Genomic DNA, 14,476 nt, shown 5'->3' with positions numbered 1-14,476 from the left:
CCCCTTTGCATGCTGAAATGCTGCCTGGCAGTGAGGAGAGGACAGAGAGGAGAAGCTGCTGGTGTCTCAGGGCAGGGTGACTGCTCCCCAGAGGGTTGCATTATTTAGTGCTCCCCCCACCCCCAAAAGGTCAGGGCTGAGCCATGGATGCAGCTGGGTGGGAAGCAGCCACTAATTATTAGTAACCTTTTTCCCTTCCATTTATCTGGGAGCTCTTTGCAGAGCCCATCACTGTCACAGCTTAATGCTGCCACTTGACAGCACTGCTCTGAACTGAAGGCACCCAGCTGGTGGTGGAGAGAGCTCCCAGACTGCCTCCCCTAAATTTAGCTGCTGGGTTGTTTACTGCTGCTGCTCACCCTGCAGCCCAGCCCTCAGCCTCCTGTGGCATTGCTTCAGCCCTGGCCACCAAAGGACCTTTTGGCCTGCTGAGGGTTCGGTGTTTGCTCCCCAGATCTGCTTGAAGGCCTTCATGCTGCCTCTGCTGGGGTCAGCTGCTGTGTTCCTGGTGTAGAGGATGCCACCAGGAGGAACAGAGCTGTGGGAATGGTGGTAGTTCAGGTGCAGGAGACATAGATCAGAGAGTGGGTTGGGTTGGGAGGGACCTTAAAGCTCATCCAGTTTCAGCCCCCCTTCCAGGATGGGTTGGGTTGGAGGAGAACTTAAAGCTCATCCAGTTCCAACCCCCCTTCCAGGATGGGTTGGGTTGGAGGGGACCTTAAAGCTCATCCAGTTCCAGGATGGGTTGGGTTGGAGGAGGACTTAAAGCTCATCCAGTTCCAACCCCCCTTCCAGGACGGGTTGGGTTGGGAGGGACCTTAAAACTCATCCAGTTCCAACCCCCCTTCCAGGATGGGTTGGAGGAGAATTTAAAGCTCATCCAGTTCCAGCCCCACTTCCAGAATGGGTTGGGTTGGGAGGGACCTTAAAACTCATCCAGTTCCAACCCCCTGCCAGGGGCAGGGACACCTTAGGGTGGCCATCATGCCCCCTTCTCTTGGGCAAGGGCACCTCTGGTCAGCCCTGACAAGTTTCCACCCAGCCTGGTCCTGAGGGCTTCTCGAGGGGGTGGATTTCTCCCCTGCACTCAACTGCCCAAGCCAGTTGTTGAGCAGCCCCTGGCACTTGGAGGAGCCTCTGGGGAGAGCAGCTCCTTGCAGGTGGTGGCTCTGGCTGGCAGGCCCAGGGGAAGCTCTGGTGCTGAGACCCAAAGGGGAAAGCGATTCAAGCTCCTCTTCCCACGAGGCCTTTTCAGCCCCAGCAGAAGGGAAGTGCTTGACAGCAGCAGCAGAGGCAGAGGGAGGTGGCAAAGTGGCAGATGTGCAGAACAAGAAGGAACCACTTCTGCCTGCTGCCTTTTCAGCCTTCTCCCAGTATGGGCTCGTTACAGGGCAGAGAGCAAGCAGATGATTTCCCCTGCCTGGAAGAGGGAGCTTCACACTCAGCTAATTAATGCTTGGTAAACAGAAAGGCTCTGCAGCGAGAGAGGAAGGCAGCTGTGGAGCCAGAGAGCAGCTGGAGCTACCCAGGCTGGGATTTCAGTGCCTCTCTTAATTAGTCAGAGTCAGGTTGGACTTCAATGTGAAGGGAAGCAGCCCCCAAAGCTGCTGTCGTGCTGCTAACTTCTCAAAGCAGGGCAGAGAGGGTGAGGAGCAGCAGCCTGGGAGCTGCCAGGAGCTGCCAAGCCAGGGGTGGCCCCAGGGTGCACAGCCCCACACAGAGCTCTCTGCTTCATCCCAGACCAAAACCTGCCAGGAACACACCAGCCACAGAGTGAGGGAAGGAGCTCTCCTGCCTGGGGTGGGGAAGGGGAAGCAGTGAGATGCCTGCAGGCCTCCACAGCAGGATGGGAGAGCAGAGCACAGCAGGGCTCTGACAGCCATGGGAGGGTACAGAGAGCCAGGGGCCCCATGGCAGAGGAGATGGAAGGTGGCAGGGAGGAGAGACACAGCTCCAGCAGCTTAGCCCAGCTTGCAGGAGCCAGAATTTGAGCAACTCATCCCCTACCAAAAGAGGCTCCAGAGCTGGGCACAGAGCTGCAGCTGTGGGCTCAGCAGAGTGGAGCAGAGGGGCAGAATCCCCTCCCTGGCCCTGCTGGCCACACTTCTGCTGCTGCAGCCCAGGCTCTGCTTGGCTCTCTGGGCTGGAGGTGCTCACTGCTGGCTGCTGCTGAGCTTCTCCTCCAAGAGCCAGCCTGGCCCAGCCCTTTGTGCCAGCCCTTTCCTTTACCTTGCTCATTACTCCAGAGAAAACTCTGCAGGCCCTGGGGTCCTGATGCTTCCAGTCCCTTGGAGAGGAGGGAGCTGTCCTCCCTTTCTGCCCCATGATTCATGTGACAGTGCCATGCCAGGAGGAGAAACCTCAGGCACATCCCTTGGCTGGACCAGGTGAGAGATCTCTGCTGGTATCTGAGAAGCAGCCCTGCTACCTCCCCACTAAAGCCAGCTGTGGGCTGCATCCTACTGCCTTTGCCAGGTTCCATTCCCCAGGCTCCTCCAAGAGGTTTGCTCTTTGCACTCTCTTCCCCCTTAGAGGTTAACCACAAAGCCTTCCAGGCTCTCCTGCCTGGCTCAGCTCAGCAGCTTTGCCTTCAGCTCATCCACCTGCAGGTCACTGAAGGGCTTTCTGCTCTGCTTTAGGTCCTCACAGAATCTCATTTCCTCCGGCTCAGGTGGAACCTCCTGGGTGCCAGTCTGTGCCCACTGCCCCTTGGCCTGTCCCTGGGCACCCCTGAGCAGAGCCTGGCCCCAGCCTCTTGCCCCCCCCCCCCAGCTCCTTTAGCTCTTGCTGAGCATTGCTCAGCTGCCCTCTGGGGCTCCAGGGCTCTCAGCCTTTGCTCCTCACAGGGCTGCTCCAGGCCCCTCAGCAAAAGCCGAAGTTCTCCAAGCCCAGAAGCTGAACTTTTAAGCACTACCCAGTCCCTGCCAGGCACAGCAGCCATGCAAGCTGCTTATCCCCTCCTGGACTTTGCTCCTTCTGCTCTGGAGGAGCAGCCCAGGACACAGCAGGACACATCCAGGAGATTTAGGGCTGCTGGGCACACGGATCCCAGCCTGAGCCCAGGCACAAACCATCAGAAGCCAGACTGGTGCCCACTGGGCTCTCACCACAGGGCCAGTGATGCCCTCCAGCTGTTCCAGCCCACACCATGCACTTGGCCAGCTCAAACAGGGCTTGGAATTGCACCTGAGCCCCTGTGCAGCTCGACCTCCACCAAGCTCTGCCTGGGTTACCTTCTCAACAGCCTTGGGGCCCTTCAGCAGCTGGGGGCTCTCCTTGCTGGGGGCTCTCCTTTCTGCTGGCCCAGCTTGCTGTGGCTGCCTCAGACTCTGAGAAGAGGCTGGAGGGGAGGTGCCCTGGGTGCTTGCATAGGGATCCTTGGGGGCCAGGAGGGACATGCAGTTCATGAGAGGGTTCTGCTGCTGCTGAAGGGGCTTCGAATCCTGCTCTGGGGCTTTCCTTTCCCTGCTGCTGAGTGCCAAAAGGCTGAAATACACTGAAGAGGAGAAGCTGTGTGGAGAGGAAACCAGGGGAGAATAAACCCTGACGGGGTCATGGAAGCTGTGGGCTGGTTTGCTGCGCCAAGGATTCTCACAGCTCTACCTCCTGCATCCAACCTCCAGGCTGAAGGACAGCCCTGGGAGGCTGGAGAGGGACCAGGGCACTCAAAGACTTGGGATAAGCAGGCCCAGAATGTGGCCATCCCTTTGCACAGGGCTTGCTCCCTGCATCCCCCTGGGCTGAGGAGCTCTCAGGAAAGGATGCTGAGCAGCAAAGAACCTCAAGCAGCTTTGGAGTGTGGTGGGCTGGGATGGTTCCAGTGCAGCAAGCCCCCTGGGGCTCCCAGCCTCTGCTCCTCACAGAGCTGCTCCAGGCCTTTCAGCATCCTCATAGCCCCCACTGGACTCTCTGGGAAAAGGAAGCTCCTGGGGGGTCTCCTCTGCATGCTGGACCCCAGGCACCGTGAGCTGAAGCCCTGAGACACCTTTCAGCATCTCCATGAGTGCTCCAAAGCTGCGTTGAGCAGCGGGGGTGGGGAAAGTCCATCCTGTGGCCGTGTGCCAGCCTGGCTCTCCCGGTGGGCTGCCGCTGCTGCCGCCGCTGCCGCCGCTGCTGCCGCCGCTGCCGCTGCTGCTGCCGCTGCTGCATCTCTTGTCCCACGCTCTGACTCTGGGCGTCCTGCCCTGCCCCAGCTCCCCGTGACTTTCAAGCCAGGCCTGGGGCTATCTTCCCCTCCCAAACCTGCTCCCAGGGGGGCTGTGAGCTCCTCAGTTCAGGACGGGGGGGGGAGGGGGGGAGCACCCCGAACCCCCTTTTCTCCCGGCCAAGAGACCAAAGCGAGAGGCGGCAGCGGGGCCGGCAGTCCCGCAGCCCCTGCCGGTGGGGTCCCTGCCCCCTGCTCATCTTTAATTGAGCACTTCCACGCCGGCCTCTCCCTGCAGCAGGAGGAGGCTTCTTCCTCCCCCCCTCCTCTCCCTCCTCCCCCGGTAGCCATGACGATGCTTCCCCTGGGCAGGCGCTGCTGGAGCCGCTGACAAACCCCACGCGTGGCTGTTTGTTTGGGCCTGGAAATTTCCCTGCTGCTTGGGGAAGAAAGAGGAAAAGAGTAAAAAACTTGGGAAAACGAAATCCAACCCCCCCAGCCCCCGAGGAGAGGAGAGGGACGTCCGGAGGAGCCCGAGAGGCAGCGCTGGGGCTGCCGGGGCTGAGCAGCTCTCCCAGCCGCCAAGGAGAAGCCTTCCGAGCAGGGGTGGCCAAGCCTTGAGCCGAGGGCTCCTTTGGGTTCCACCCCCCCAGAAAAAGACGGGAGGAGAGTGCTGGAGTTTGTGTCCTGGCCCTGCTGCAGCCACCAGGGAACCATGGAATGGGTCGGGGTGGAAGGGACCTCAGAGATCATCCAGTGCCACCCCCCGCCCCCCGCCATGGGCAGAGACAGCTTCCACCAGCCCAGGGTGCTCAAGACCTCACCCAGCCTGGCCTTGGACACCCTTAGTGGCACTGAGGCTGCTTCAGTCCTTCCTCCCGCCGGGGCCAGCAAATTGTGAGCCAGGAAGGTGCTGCCAGCAGCTGGGTGAGGCAGGAGGGCAGTGGCACAGCGCAGGGACAGGGCTGGGTGACATGGGGGAGGGCTGGGTGGCAGGGACAGAGCTGGGTGGCACAAGAAGGGATGTAGGGACTTGGGGAAGAGGTGGAGTGGCAGGCAGGAGGAGGTGGCAGGCTGGGGCAGGGGGACAAGGCAGGGGTGGGTGACAGTAGGCAGGCAGGGTGGCATGAGGCAGGGGTAGGTGATGGGGCAGGGAGAGGTGACATTGGACAGGGCAGATGGCACAGGACAGGGGTGGGTAAGGCGGGGCAGAGGTAGTGCCATAGGTGACAAGGCAGGGGCAAGCGGCAGGCTGCCTCTGTTGGTCCCAGCGTGCTGCTGTCCTGCTGTCCCGCTGTCCTGGTCTCCCGGTGTCCCTCTGTCGCCGTGTCCCTCTGTCCCGGTGTCCCGGTCCCCTGGTCTCTGCCTTGCTTCCCCACCGCGGTGCTGACCCTTGTCGTGTCCCGGTCTCCCCGTTCCATGCCCCCACTTCGGTGCCAGTGTTTGAGCGTCCCGGTCCCCCCAGAGCCCCCCGCGGTGCCGATGTCCCTGTGTCCTGGTGTCCCTGTGTCTCTGTGTCCCTGTGTCCTGCTGTCTCCATCCTCCTTCCCCACCACTGCTATCCCACGGTCCCGCCGGTCCTGCCTGGTGCCGGTCCCCTACTTCTCTCTCTGCCCGGTGCCGGTGTCTCGGTCTCCCAGTCCCCGTCCCCGCCCCCCATTCCCGGTGCCCTTATCCCAGTGTCCCAGTCCCTGTCACCCCGTTCCCGGTGACAGTATCCCGGTGTCTTTGTCCCTGTCCCCCCCATTCCCGGTGCCGGTATCCCAGAATCCCAGTCCCTGTCCCTTCCCCTCCCATTCCCGGCGCTCATATCCCACCATCCCAACCCCTGTCCCCTCCATTCCCGGTGGCCGTATCCCAGCATCCCAGCCCCCGTCGCCCCCATTCCCGGTGCCAGTATCCCGGTGTCCCTGTCCCTGTCCCCCCCGTTCCCGGTGCCGGTATCCCAGCATCCCAGTCCCCGTCCCCCGTTGCCGGTGCCCAGCGTTGCCGGTGTCCCGGGACAGCGGCGCCCCCTGGCGGCGGCGGGGGCTCGGCGGCGGCGCGGGTATAAAAGGCGGCGGCGGGCAGGCGGGCGGCAGCGGCGGCGGCGGCAGCGGCGGGGGATGAGATGGCCGGCCCGCAGCAGGCCCCGCACCTCCACCTGGCCGAGCTCACCGCCTCCCAGTTCCTCGACGTCTGGCGGCACTTCGACGCGGACGGTCAGTCCCGGGGGCGCGACGGACACCCCCCTACAGCCCACCCCCCAGAAAACACCGGCGGGGAGGGTACCGGGATGAGCATCCCCCCGGGAGCGCGGGAACTGGCGGGGGGGGGACGCTGGAGAGTCCCCGAGTGTCCCGTCGGGGAGAGTGCAGAAAAGGAGGTAGAGACTCTGCCGCTGCAACCCGAGGTGATGGGGAAGCCCCCAGGGGTAACGGGGAGCCCCCGGGGTGATGGACAATCCCCCCTGCGGTGATAAAGGACCCCCAGGGGTAACGGGGAGCCCCCGGGGTGATGGACAATCCCCCCTGCGGTGATAAAGGACCCCCAGGGGTAACGGGGAGCCCCCGGGGTGATGGACAATCCCCCCTGGGGTGATAAAGAGCTCCTCAGGATCCTGGGGAGCCCCCGGGGTGCAGCCCCTTCGGGGAAAACCTGCGATAGGGGGGACGGTGCCTCCCCCCTTCCTGTCCCTCATTGCACCCCACGAGGACACCCTGGTCCCCGGGACATCGAGCCAGGAGGTGACCTGAGTCTCCTCTGCACGTCCTCCCCTCGCCCCGAGGTGAGGTTAGCTCAGGGCTGGTGTCCCCACTGGGGTCCTGCCCTTCCCGGGGTGCCCTCTCCCTCCCACCCTCTGCCCCCTCTCCGTTCCCTCCGCAATGCCCCATCCTTGGCCCCTGGGTGGTTCGGGTGGCAGCACGGCCACCAGCCTGGCCCCAGGGCCACTTCCTTGCCCTGGAGGCTGGGGGGGACACACAGAAGGGGCGTCCCTTGCCCAGAGCAGGGCAAGGAACGGAGTTCTCGGACCCTCCCCACCTGCTCCCCAGCCCCTGAAACCTCTCCCGTGGGGACACTGTGGCTGAGTCCCCAGCGGGGATGTCACCTCCCGTGGCCCCTGCTCTCCGCGGCTGCTAGCCCCGGGGAAGGGGCGATGGTTTTGGGTGGGAAGAGCTTCCCTCCGCGCCGGGGTGCGCCGGAGGAGCCTCAGCCTTGCCTGGGCAGGAGCAGCCCCAGGGAGTGCTCTTGCCCGTCCCCAGCTCCCCTGTCTGAGGGCTGGGGGCCGAAACCCTCCTGGGAGCTGCGTCACACGGTGTCCCCAGCCGCGCCGCTGGCACCGAGAGCTCAGCTGGGCTGCAGGCTGCCTTCCTGCAGCCCCCTCGGGCACCTGGGGGGCATGGGCACTGCTGGCCCTGGAGCAGCTGAGGGGCTGGGGGAGGTGGGACGGTGACAGGGCAGTGGGGGTGGGCGCCCTGATGGTCCCTGCAGCGCTGCGCCCTTGGGTCAGCTCCGTCGGCTCCAAAGCGTGGGGCCGGGCACGGATCCAGCTTGGCCCACGGCTCCCCGGGCAGGGCAAGCCTGCAGGTGCCCAGGCGAGGAGGGGCTCAGGTGGCAGGGGACGTGGTGGCCTTGGTCAGGACAATCCTCGGCCGCTCCAACGGCCCCAGCTGCTTCCTTCTGCTGATGGACCCCCAAGCTCACCCCCTGTGGGTAAGGGTCTCGCCCGAGCTCTTCTCTGCACCTAGAGCCCTCTGGTGGGGGCTCTCACCCCTTCCCCTTCAGGCTGCCCGTGCCCTTGGGTGTCTTTGATGCCCTGCCTTTGCCTGGCGCAGCTGTCCCGTGGGGCGCAGGGAGGCTCCGAGGTGTGGCTGTGGCTATCCAGAGGAGATTCTTCCATGCTGCTTCCCATCCCCCTGCTCTGGATCAGACCCCTCCAAGCCTCCAGCCCGGGGGACACCAGGGGAGTGGCCCTGGCTTTTCCTGGCCCTTTCCCACCCCAGCTCCGAGCTCCCGCTGGTTTATTTAGGGTTTGCTTTTTTAATCCCAACCGAATCCAAAGAAGTTTGAGGCTTTCCTGCACCCCCAAAAGCAGAGCTCCTGGGAAGGGCAGCGGAAAGCTCCTCAGCAACTCCCCCCTCCCCTCAAGCCCCTCCTTGTCCCTCCCTCCCGGGAGGGACGCTGCTCATCCCCCGGGATGCGGCTGCCGGAGAGCAAGGTGCCCTGGGACATTCCCAGGCGCTTCCAGCCGGGATACGGAAGGGACATTCCCGGCTGCCGCCTTGCAGCAGGGAGAAGATGCTGCTGGGGACTCCGTGGTGAGGGGGCACGGAGCAGAGTGCCCCGCACCGGGCACCTCGGGGCTGGCATGGGGAGGGTTGGGGGGGCTGGGGGGGTTGGTTCGGTTTTAGGGCAGAGCCCTGGCAGTGTCCCCAGCTGTGGCCAGATGTTGGTGGGAGGGAGGGGTTCTGGGCAGGGTGGTGGCGGCACTGCGGAGTCGGTGTCCTTGATGCGGTCCTCTGGTGGCGGTCACCCCCTCGAGGCCACCGGGGGCCAGCACCAAGGTCCTGGCTGAGCCACCCTGCTCCCGGGCAGGGCAGGGAAGGGCTGTGGCTACCCGGGACAGATATTGGCACCAAGAGACTGAGGAGGAGGGGACATGGGACAGGGACCTTCCTGAACCCCCAAGCACCTCAGAGACCATCCCTGGGCTCCCTGGCTGGAGGGCTGAGCCCATCCTGGGCCTGATCCTGCACCCAAGGTGGGGGTGACTCTGTGCTTTGTGCCTTGTCCCTGCTCCCCGTTGGCCCTCGCAGTGGGGAGCAGCAGCCGGGGGGTGCTCAGGACCAGCCAGGGGCGCTCCGAAGACAGCTTCGGAGGCAGAAAAGGCAGCAGACACTGGGAAGGGGACAGAGTCCCCCGGGGTGGGGATGGGGACAGAGTCGCCAGTGCCCCACACACAGGTGCAGGGGACAAGCCCGGGGCTGTGCCCCCTCCCCAAGCTGCAGAGCGGGGGGCTGCGGCTCTCTGCACCCCCAGGCGTCTCCAGGTCTGTGACACTCGCTGCCGCAGCTGTGTCACCGCGGGGAGGGGTCCCCCAGGACCATCCCTCCTGCCGTCCGACGCCGCTCTGTTGCGTGTCCTTGCTCCCCTTAGGGAATGGCTACATCGAAGGCAAAGAGCTGGAAAACTTCTTCCAGGAGCTGGAGAGCGCCAGGAAGGGGGCGGGTGTGGTAAGAGCCTCTCCTGGCTTTGCTCCTCCCTTCCCCCTTCCCTCCAGGAGGGAAGAGTGGGGCCACGGGGCAGGGGGGGTGGGGTGGGGGGAGGATGAGCTGCTGCCCTCCCCCCTCCCTGCCGGCAGGACTCCAAGCGCGGCAGCCTGGGTGACAAGATGAAGGAGTTCATGCACAAGTACGACAAGAACGCCGACGGCAAGATCGAGATGGCAGAGGTGAGAGTGAGGGGTGCCGGCCCTGCCGACCCCCCAGCCTGCTCCCGGTACCCCCCGATGCTCATCTGCCCCCCTCCCCTCCGATGCTCGTGTGTCCCCTCCCCTCCGATGCTCGTGTGTCCCCTCCCCGATGCTCATCTGCCCCCCTCCCCTCCGATGCTCGTGTGTCCCCTCCCCGATGCTCGTGTGTCCCCTCCCCGATGCTCGTGTGTCCCCTCCCCGATGCTCGTGTGTCCCCTCCCCGATGCTCGTGTGTCCCCTTCCCGATGCTCGTGTGTCCCCTCCCCGATGCTCGTGTGTCCCCTCCCCGATGCTCGTGTGCCGTTCCCCGCCCGATGCTCATGTTCTCCCCCCCAATGCTCATGTGTCCCCCCACCTCTGATGCTCGTCTTCCCTTCCGATGCCTGTGTTCCCCCTTGATGCTCATGTTCTCCCCCCCACCCGATGCCCATGCTGCCCCCCACCCCCGATGCCCCTGTTCCCCTCTGGTGCTCCTCTGTGAGTGTCCCAAACACTCATGTCCCCTCCTGATGCTCCTGGGCCTGCCCTGACACTTGTGTGTGTGTGTCCCCCATTCTCATCCCTCCCTGACCCCCTCTCACTACTCACATGTCCTCTCTGCGCCCCCTTGCCCCTCCTGTGTGCCCCCCTGCCCCTTGTGCCCTCCCAGCTGGCGCAGATCCTGCCCACGGAGGAGAACTTCCTGCTGTGCTTCCGCCAGCACGTGGGCTCCAGCGCCGAGTTCATGGAGGTGAGTGAGGAGCAGCCAGGGGCTGGCAGTGCCCAAACCCCACCACAGGATCACCAAACCGGAGCTCATCCAGTCCAGCCTAGCACCCAACCCCTCCTGGCAACTCAGCCATGGCCCAGGGCCAGGCCAAGGGGCAGAGGGCACAGCCTGGCAGCCAGGAGGAGAAAGTTGTTTGGTGTGAGGCTGCTGGAGGCCTGGAGCAGGCTGCCCAGAGAGGTTGTGGAGTCTCCTGGTGTGGAGAGCTTTCAACCCTCCCCCCTGGGCACTGTGCCCCTGGGCATTGTGCTGCGGGTGCCCTGCTGGGGCAGGGGCTTGGGCTGGGGGAGCTCCAGAGGTCCCTTCCAACCCTCACCACGGTGAGACTGTGGGAATCTGTGAGCAAAACGTGTCTGGGGGTGTAGGGGGGACATGGAGCATCCTGTGGTGGGGAGAGCTGCCTGGGGACTGGCACCGGGGGTGGAGGTGCCAGGTGCCAGAGCAGCTGCTGGGGTCTGGAGGGGCTGCTCAGCAGGCACTGTTTGGTACGGCCATGAGGAGCTGCCCCCATCTCTGCTGGGGGATGCTGCAAGCAGCGCGGGGGGGGTTGGGGGGGCACACAAGTGTTGGGGAGGTGGGGTGGGGAACAGAGGGGCCACGACCCCCACCCTAACCATGGCGGTGGCTCCCCCGCAGGCTTGGCGCAGGTACGACACCGACCGCAGCGGCTACATCGAAGCTAACGAGCTGAAGGTGGGCTGGGGGCGGGGCGTGGGGGTGGTCTTGCCTAGCTCCCCACCCGTGGGGCACCCTCGGTGGGGCCAGCGGGGGTGGGGCCAGGCGGCCAAAGCCCTCTCCTCGCAGGGCTTCTTGTCGGACCTGCTGAAGAAGGCGAACCGGCACTACGACGAGCCCAAGCTGCAGGAGTACACCCAGACCATCGTAAGCAGCGCGCCCCCGGCTGGCACTGGGGTGCCAACCCCCCCAGCAGGTGAGAGGGAGGGCGGGAGGAGGCAGGGGGGTGACCCAGAGCTTCCTGTGTCCCGGCAGCTGCGGATGTTTGACATGAATGGAGACGGGAAGCTCGGCCTCTCCGAGATGTCCAGGTAAGGGCTGGGCTGGGAGGGGGGGGGAAGGGTGGTGGAGGGGGGGGGAAAGGGTGGTGGAGGGGCTGGGAGCGGGGGGAAAGGGTGGTGGAGGGGCTGGAGTTAAGCCCAGCTGGGTGCTGGTGGTGTCCCCCCAAGGCTCAGTGCTGGGGCCAGCTCTGGCCAATGTCTTCATCAATGAATCTGGGTGAAGGGATCGAGGATCCTTCATAGGCAGTTTGCAGATGGCTCCATGGTGGTGGGGATCTGCTGGAGGGCAGGGAGGCTCTGCAGAGGGATCTGGGCAGCCTGGATCCATGGATGAGGTTTGACAAGGGCTGGGTCACAACCACCCCACAGAGGCTCCAGGCTGGGGGAAGAGTAGCTGGAAAGTGCCCAGCAGAGAAAGCCCTGGGGGTGCTGGGTGGCAGCAGCTGGAGCTGAGCCCAGGGGGTGCCCAGGGGGGCAAGAAGGCCACCAGCAGCCTGGCCTGGAGCAGCAATGCTGTGGGCAGCAGGGGCAGGGCAGGGATGGGGGCCCCTGGAAGGCCTCAGCTTGAGTCCTGGGCTCACCTCTGGGCTCCTCACTGCCAGCAGGACCCTGAGGAGCTGCAGCAGGGCCAGGGAAGGGCAAGCAAGGTGGGGAAGGGGCTGGAGGAGAGGGCTGGGGAGGAGCAGCTGAGGGCCCTGGGGGGGCTTGGTGTGGGGCAGAGGAGGCTGAGGGAGACCTCCTTGCTCTCTGCAGCTCCCTGGGAGGAGGCTGCAGCCAGCTGGGGCTTGGGCTCTGCTCCCAGGGAGCAAGGGGCAGGACAAAAGGAAATGGCCTCAAGTTGCTCCAGGGCAGGTTTAGGTTGGCCATGAGGGACAATTCCTTCCCCCAAAGGGTTGTCAAGCCCTCAGCCAGGCTGCTCAGGGCAGTGGTGGAGTCTCCATCCCTGACGGAGCTGCAGAGCCCTGGAGCTGTGGTGCTGAGGGCCAGGGGCCGGCGGTGCTGGGTCCGAGCAGAATGGTTCTGTGATTCTGAGGAAGCAAGGGGGGGGAGGGGAAAAGAGCCTTGAGGCCCTGGTGTGTAGGAAAGGTCTGCTCCATCCCCTGGGCCACCGTTGCTGTTCCCTTCCATCAGGCCCCAGGGGAGAAGCTGAGGTCTGAAGCCTCCTTGCTCCCCTCCCGCTGCTGCCTGCTCACCGCTGCCTCTCCTCTCTTGCAGACTTCTGCCTGTGCAAGAAAACTTCCTGCTGAAGTTTCAGGTAAGGTAAAAAGCCAGGAGGTGAACCCCCCTCCCCTGTCTGCCTGTGTGTGTCCCCTCCACCCCCTCACCCCCGTCCCTTGCCCAGGGGATGAAGCTGTCCTCGGAGGAGTTCAACGCCATCTTCGCCTTCTACGACAAGGTAGGGAGCAAGGCTCCAGGCAAAAACTGCCCCAGGGCAACACAACAGAAAGCCACAGGGGGGGGTGGGGGGCACCGGGGCCAGGTCCCTGCCTGGATTTGGGGTGCAACCTTGTGTCCCTCCGTTGCCCCCCGCCCCCAGGACGGCAGTGGCTTCATCGACGAGCACGAGCTGGACGCGCTGCTGAAGGACCTCTACGAGAAGAACAAGAAAGTGAGAGGGGCAGGGCAGGGGGGGTGGGAGCTACCCTCCCCCCAGACAGAATCACAGAAGGGTTTGGGTGGGAAAAGGCTTCCAGGATCACCCAGTCCAACCTCCAACCCAAGCCCAACCTGGCCCCAAGTGCCATGGCCACAGGGCTCTGCAACACCTCCAGCCATGGGGACTCCTCCACCTCCCTGGGCAGCCTCTGACCACTCTCCAACCTCCTCTCTTTCCTCCTCTCCAAACTCAGCCTCCCCTGGCACAGCTCCAGGCCAGTTCCTCTCCTTCTATCCCCTGAGCCTGGGAGCAGAGCCCAAGCCCCAGCTGGCTGCAGCCTCCTCCCAGGGAGCTGCAGAGAGCAAGGAGGTCTCCCTCAGCCTCCTCTGCTCCACACCAAACCCCCCCAGGGCCCTCAGCTGCTCCTCCCCAGCCCTCTCCTCCAGACCCTTCCCCACCTTTCTTGCCCTTCTCTGGCCCTGCTGCAGCTCCTCAGGGTCCTGCTGGCAGTGAGGAGCCCAGAACTGAAGTCAATTTCCACCCAAGTGCTTCCTGCCCTCTTCCACCCCCCTCTGTCCATGCTCCCTGTGAAGCTGGTCCAGGCTGAAGAAGAGAAGGCTGCAGGCAGAGCTCAGAGCAGCCTGCCAGGGGCTGAAGGGCTGCAGGAGAGCTGGGGAGGGACTCTGGGCAAGGGCTGGGAGTGCCAGGAGCAGGGAGAATGGCTTGGAGCTGGCAGAGGGCAGAGGGAGAGTGGAGAGGAGGAAGGAATGGTTGGCAGGGAGGCTGGGGAGAGCCTGTCCCAGGCTGCCCAGGGAGGCTGTGGCTGCCCCCTGCCTGGAGGTGCTCAGGACCAGTCTGGATGAGGCCTTGAGCAGCCTGGGCTGGGGGGAGGGGTCTCTGCCCATGGCAGGGGGCTGGGGCTGGCTCTGAGCTCCCTTCCAACCCAACTCCTTCCCTGGATCTAGGAACCCTTTCGTTGCCCTTGGAAGGCTGTGCTGGAGCTTGAGGGGGATCCTCCCCCTCCCCCTTCCCTTACCCAGTGAGAAATGGGGTGCTGAGCCCCCCCCAATTCCTTGCAGGAGATGAACATCCAGCAGCTCACCAACTACCGGAGGAGCATCATGAACCTGGCAGATGGAGGCAAACTCTACCGCAAGGAGCTGGAGATTGTGCTCTGCAGCGAGCCCCCCGTCTAGGACCCCCCTCCCCTCCCCCTCAGAGCACCCCTTGCTCCTCCTCCTCCTCCTCCTCCCTCCAGTCAAGCACAACGGGGAGCACCCAGCCCACTGTGGTGCTGGGGAGCAGGGGACAGGGGGGGGGGTTGTGACAGCCACCCCCCATCTGCCACCCCCCCACCAGCACTTCCCCAGCAGCTCTTTAGTGGTTAAAATCTCACCTGGGGCAGGGGGGGGGGAGGGGGGTGGGGGGAGCTGTGTGTTAGAATCTGGGGTTACCCCATTAGTTAGTTTAATTGTTGGGGTGTTGGGGGGGGTGGGGGGTG

General features: G+C 64.4%; 1 protein-coding gene across 1 annotated transcript; it reads left to right on the top strand.

Moving 5' to 3' along the window:
* The first annotated feature begins 6,205 nt into the window (after nt 1-6,205).
* On the top strand, nt 6,206-14,250 carry CALB2 (calbindin 2). Its single transcript, XM_054170142.1, has 11 exons — nt 6,206-6,345; nt 9,281-9,357; nt 9,486-9,575; nt 10,246-10,326; nt 10,999-11,055; nt 11,167-11,244; nt 11,353-11,408; nt 12,594-12,633; nt 12,721-12,774; nt 12,916-12,987; nt 14,055-14,250. The coding sequence occupies exons 1-11, from the start codon at nt 6,255-6,257 to the stop codon at nt 14,169-14,171; spliced, it is 813 nt and encodes a 270-aa protein (XP_054026117.1). The 5' UTR covers nt 6,206-6,254; the 3' UTR covers nt 14,172-14,250.
* Nucleotides 14,251-14,476: the final 226 nt, after the last annotated feature.

This window comes from Dryobates pubescens, chromosome 19 (genome assembly GCF_014839835.1).
Source record: "Dryobates pubescens isolate bDryPub1 chromosome 19, bDryPub1.pri, whole genome shotgun sequence".
NCBI lineage: Eukaryota > Metazoa > Chordata > Aves > Piciformes > Picidae > Dryobates > Dryobates pubescens.
The sequence above is the reverse complement of the archived record's forward strand: the minus strand, read 5'-3'. Positions and strand labels throughout refer to the sequence as shown.

Excerpts from the sequence above, each read along its gene's own strand:
- CALB2 (XM_054170142.1), top strand. The coding sequence starts at position 6,255 with ATGGCCGGCCCGCAGCAGGCCCCGCACCTCCACCTGGCCGAGCTCACC. Across the intron at positions 10,327-10,998 it reads CCAGCGCCGAGTTCATGGAG|GCTTGGCGCAGGTACGACAC; the intron begins GTGAGTGAGGAG and ends GCTCCCCCGCAG. Across the intron at positions 12,634-12,720 it reads ACTTCCTGCTGAAGTTTCAG|GGGATGAAGCTGTCCTCGGA; the intron begins GTAAGGTAAAAA and ends TCCCTTGCCCAG.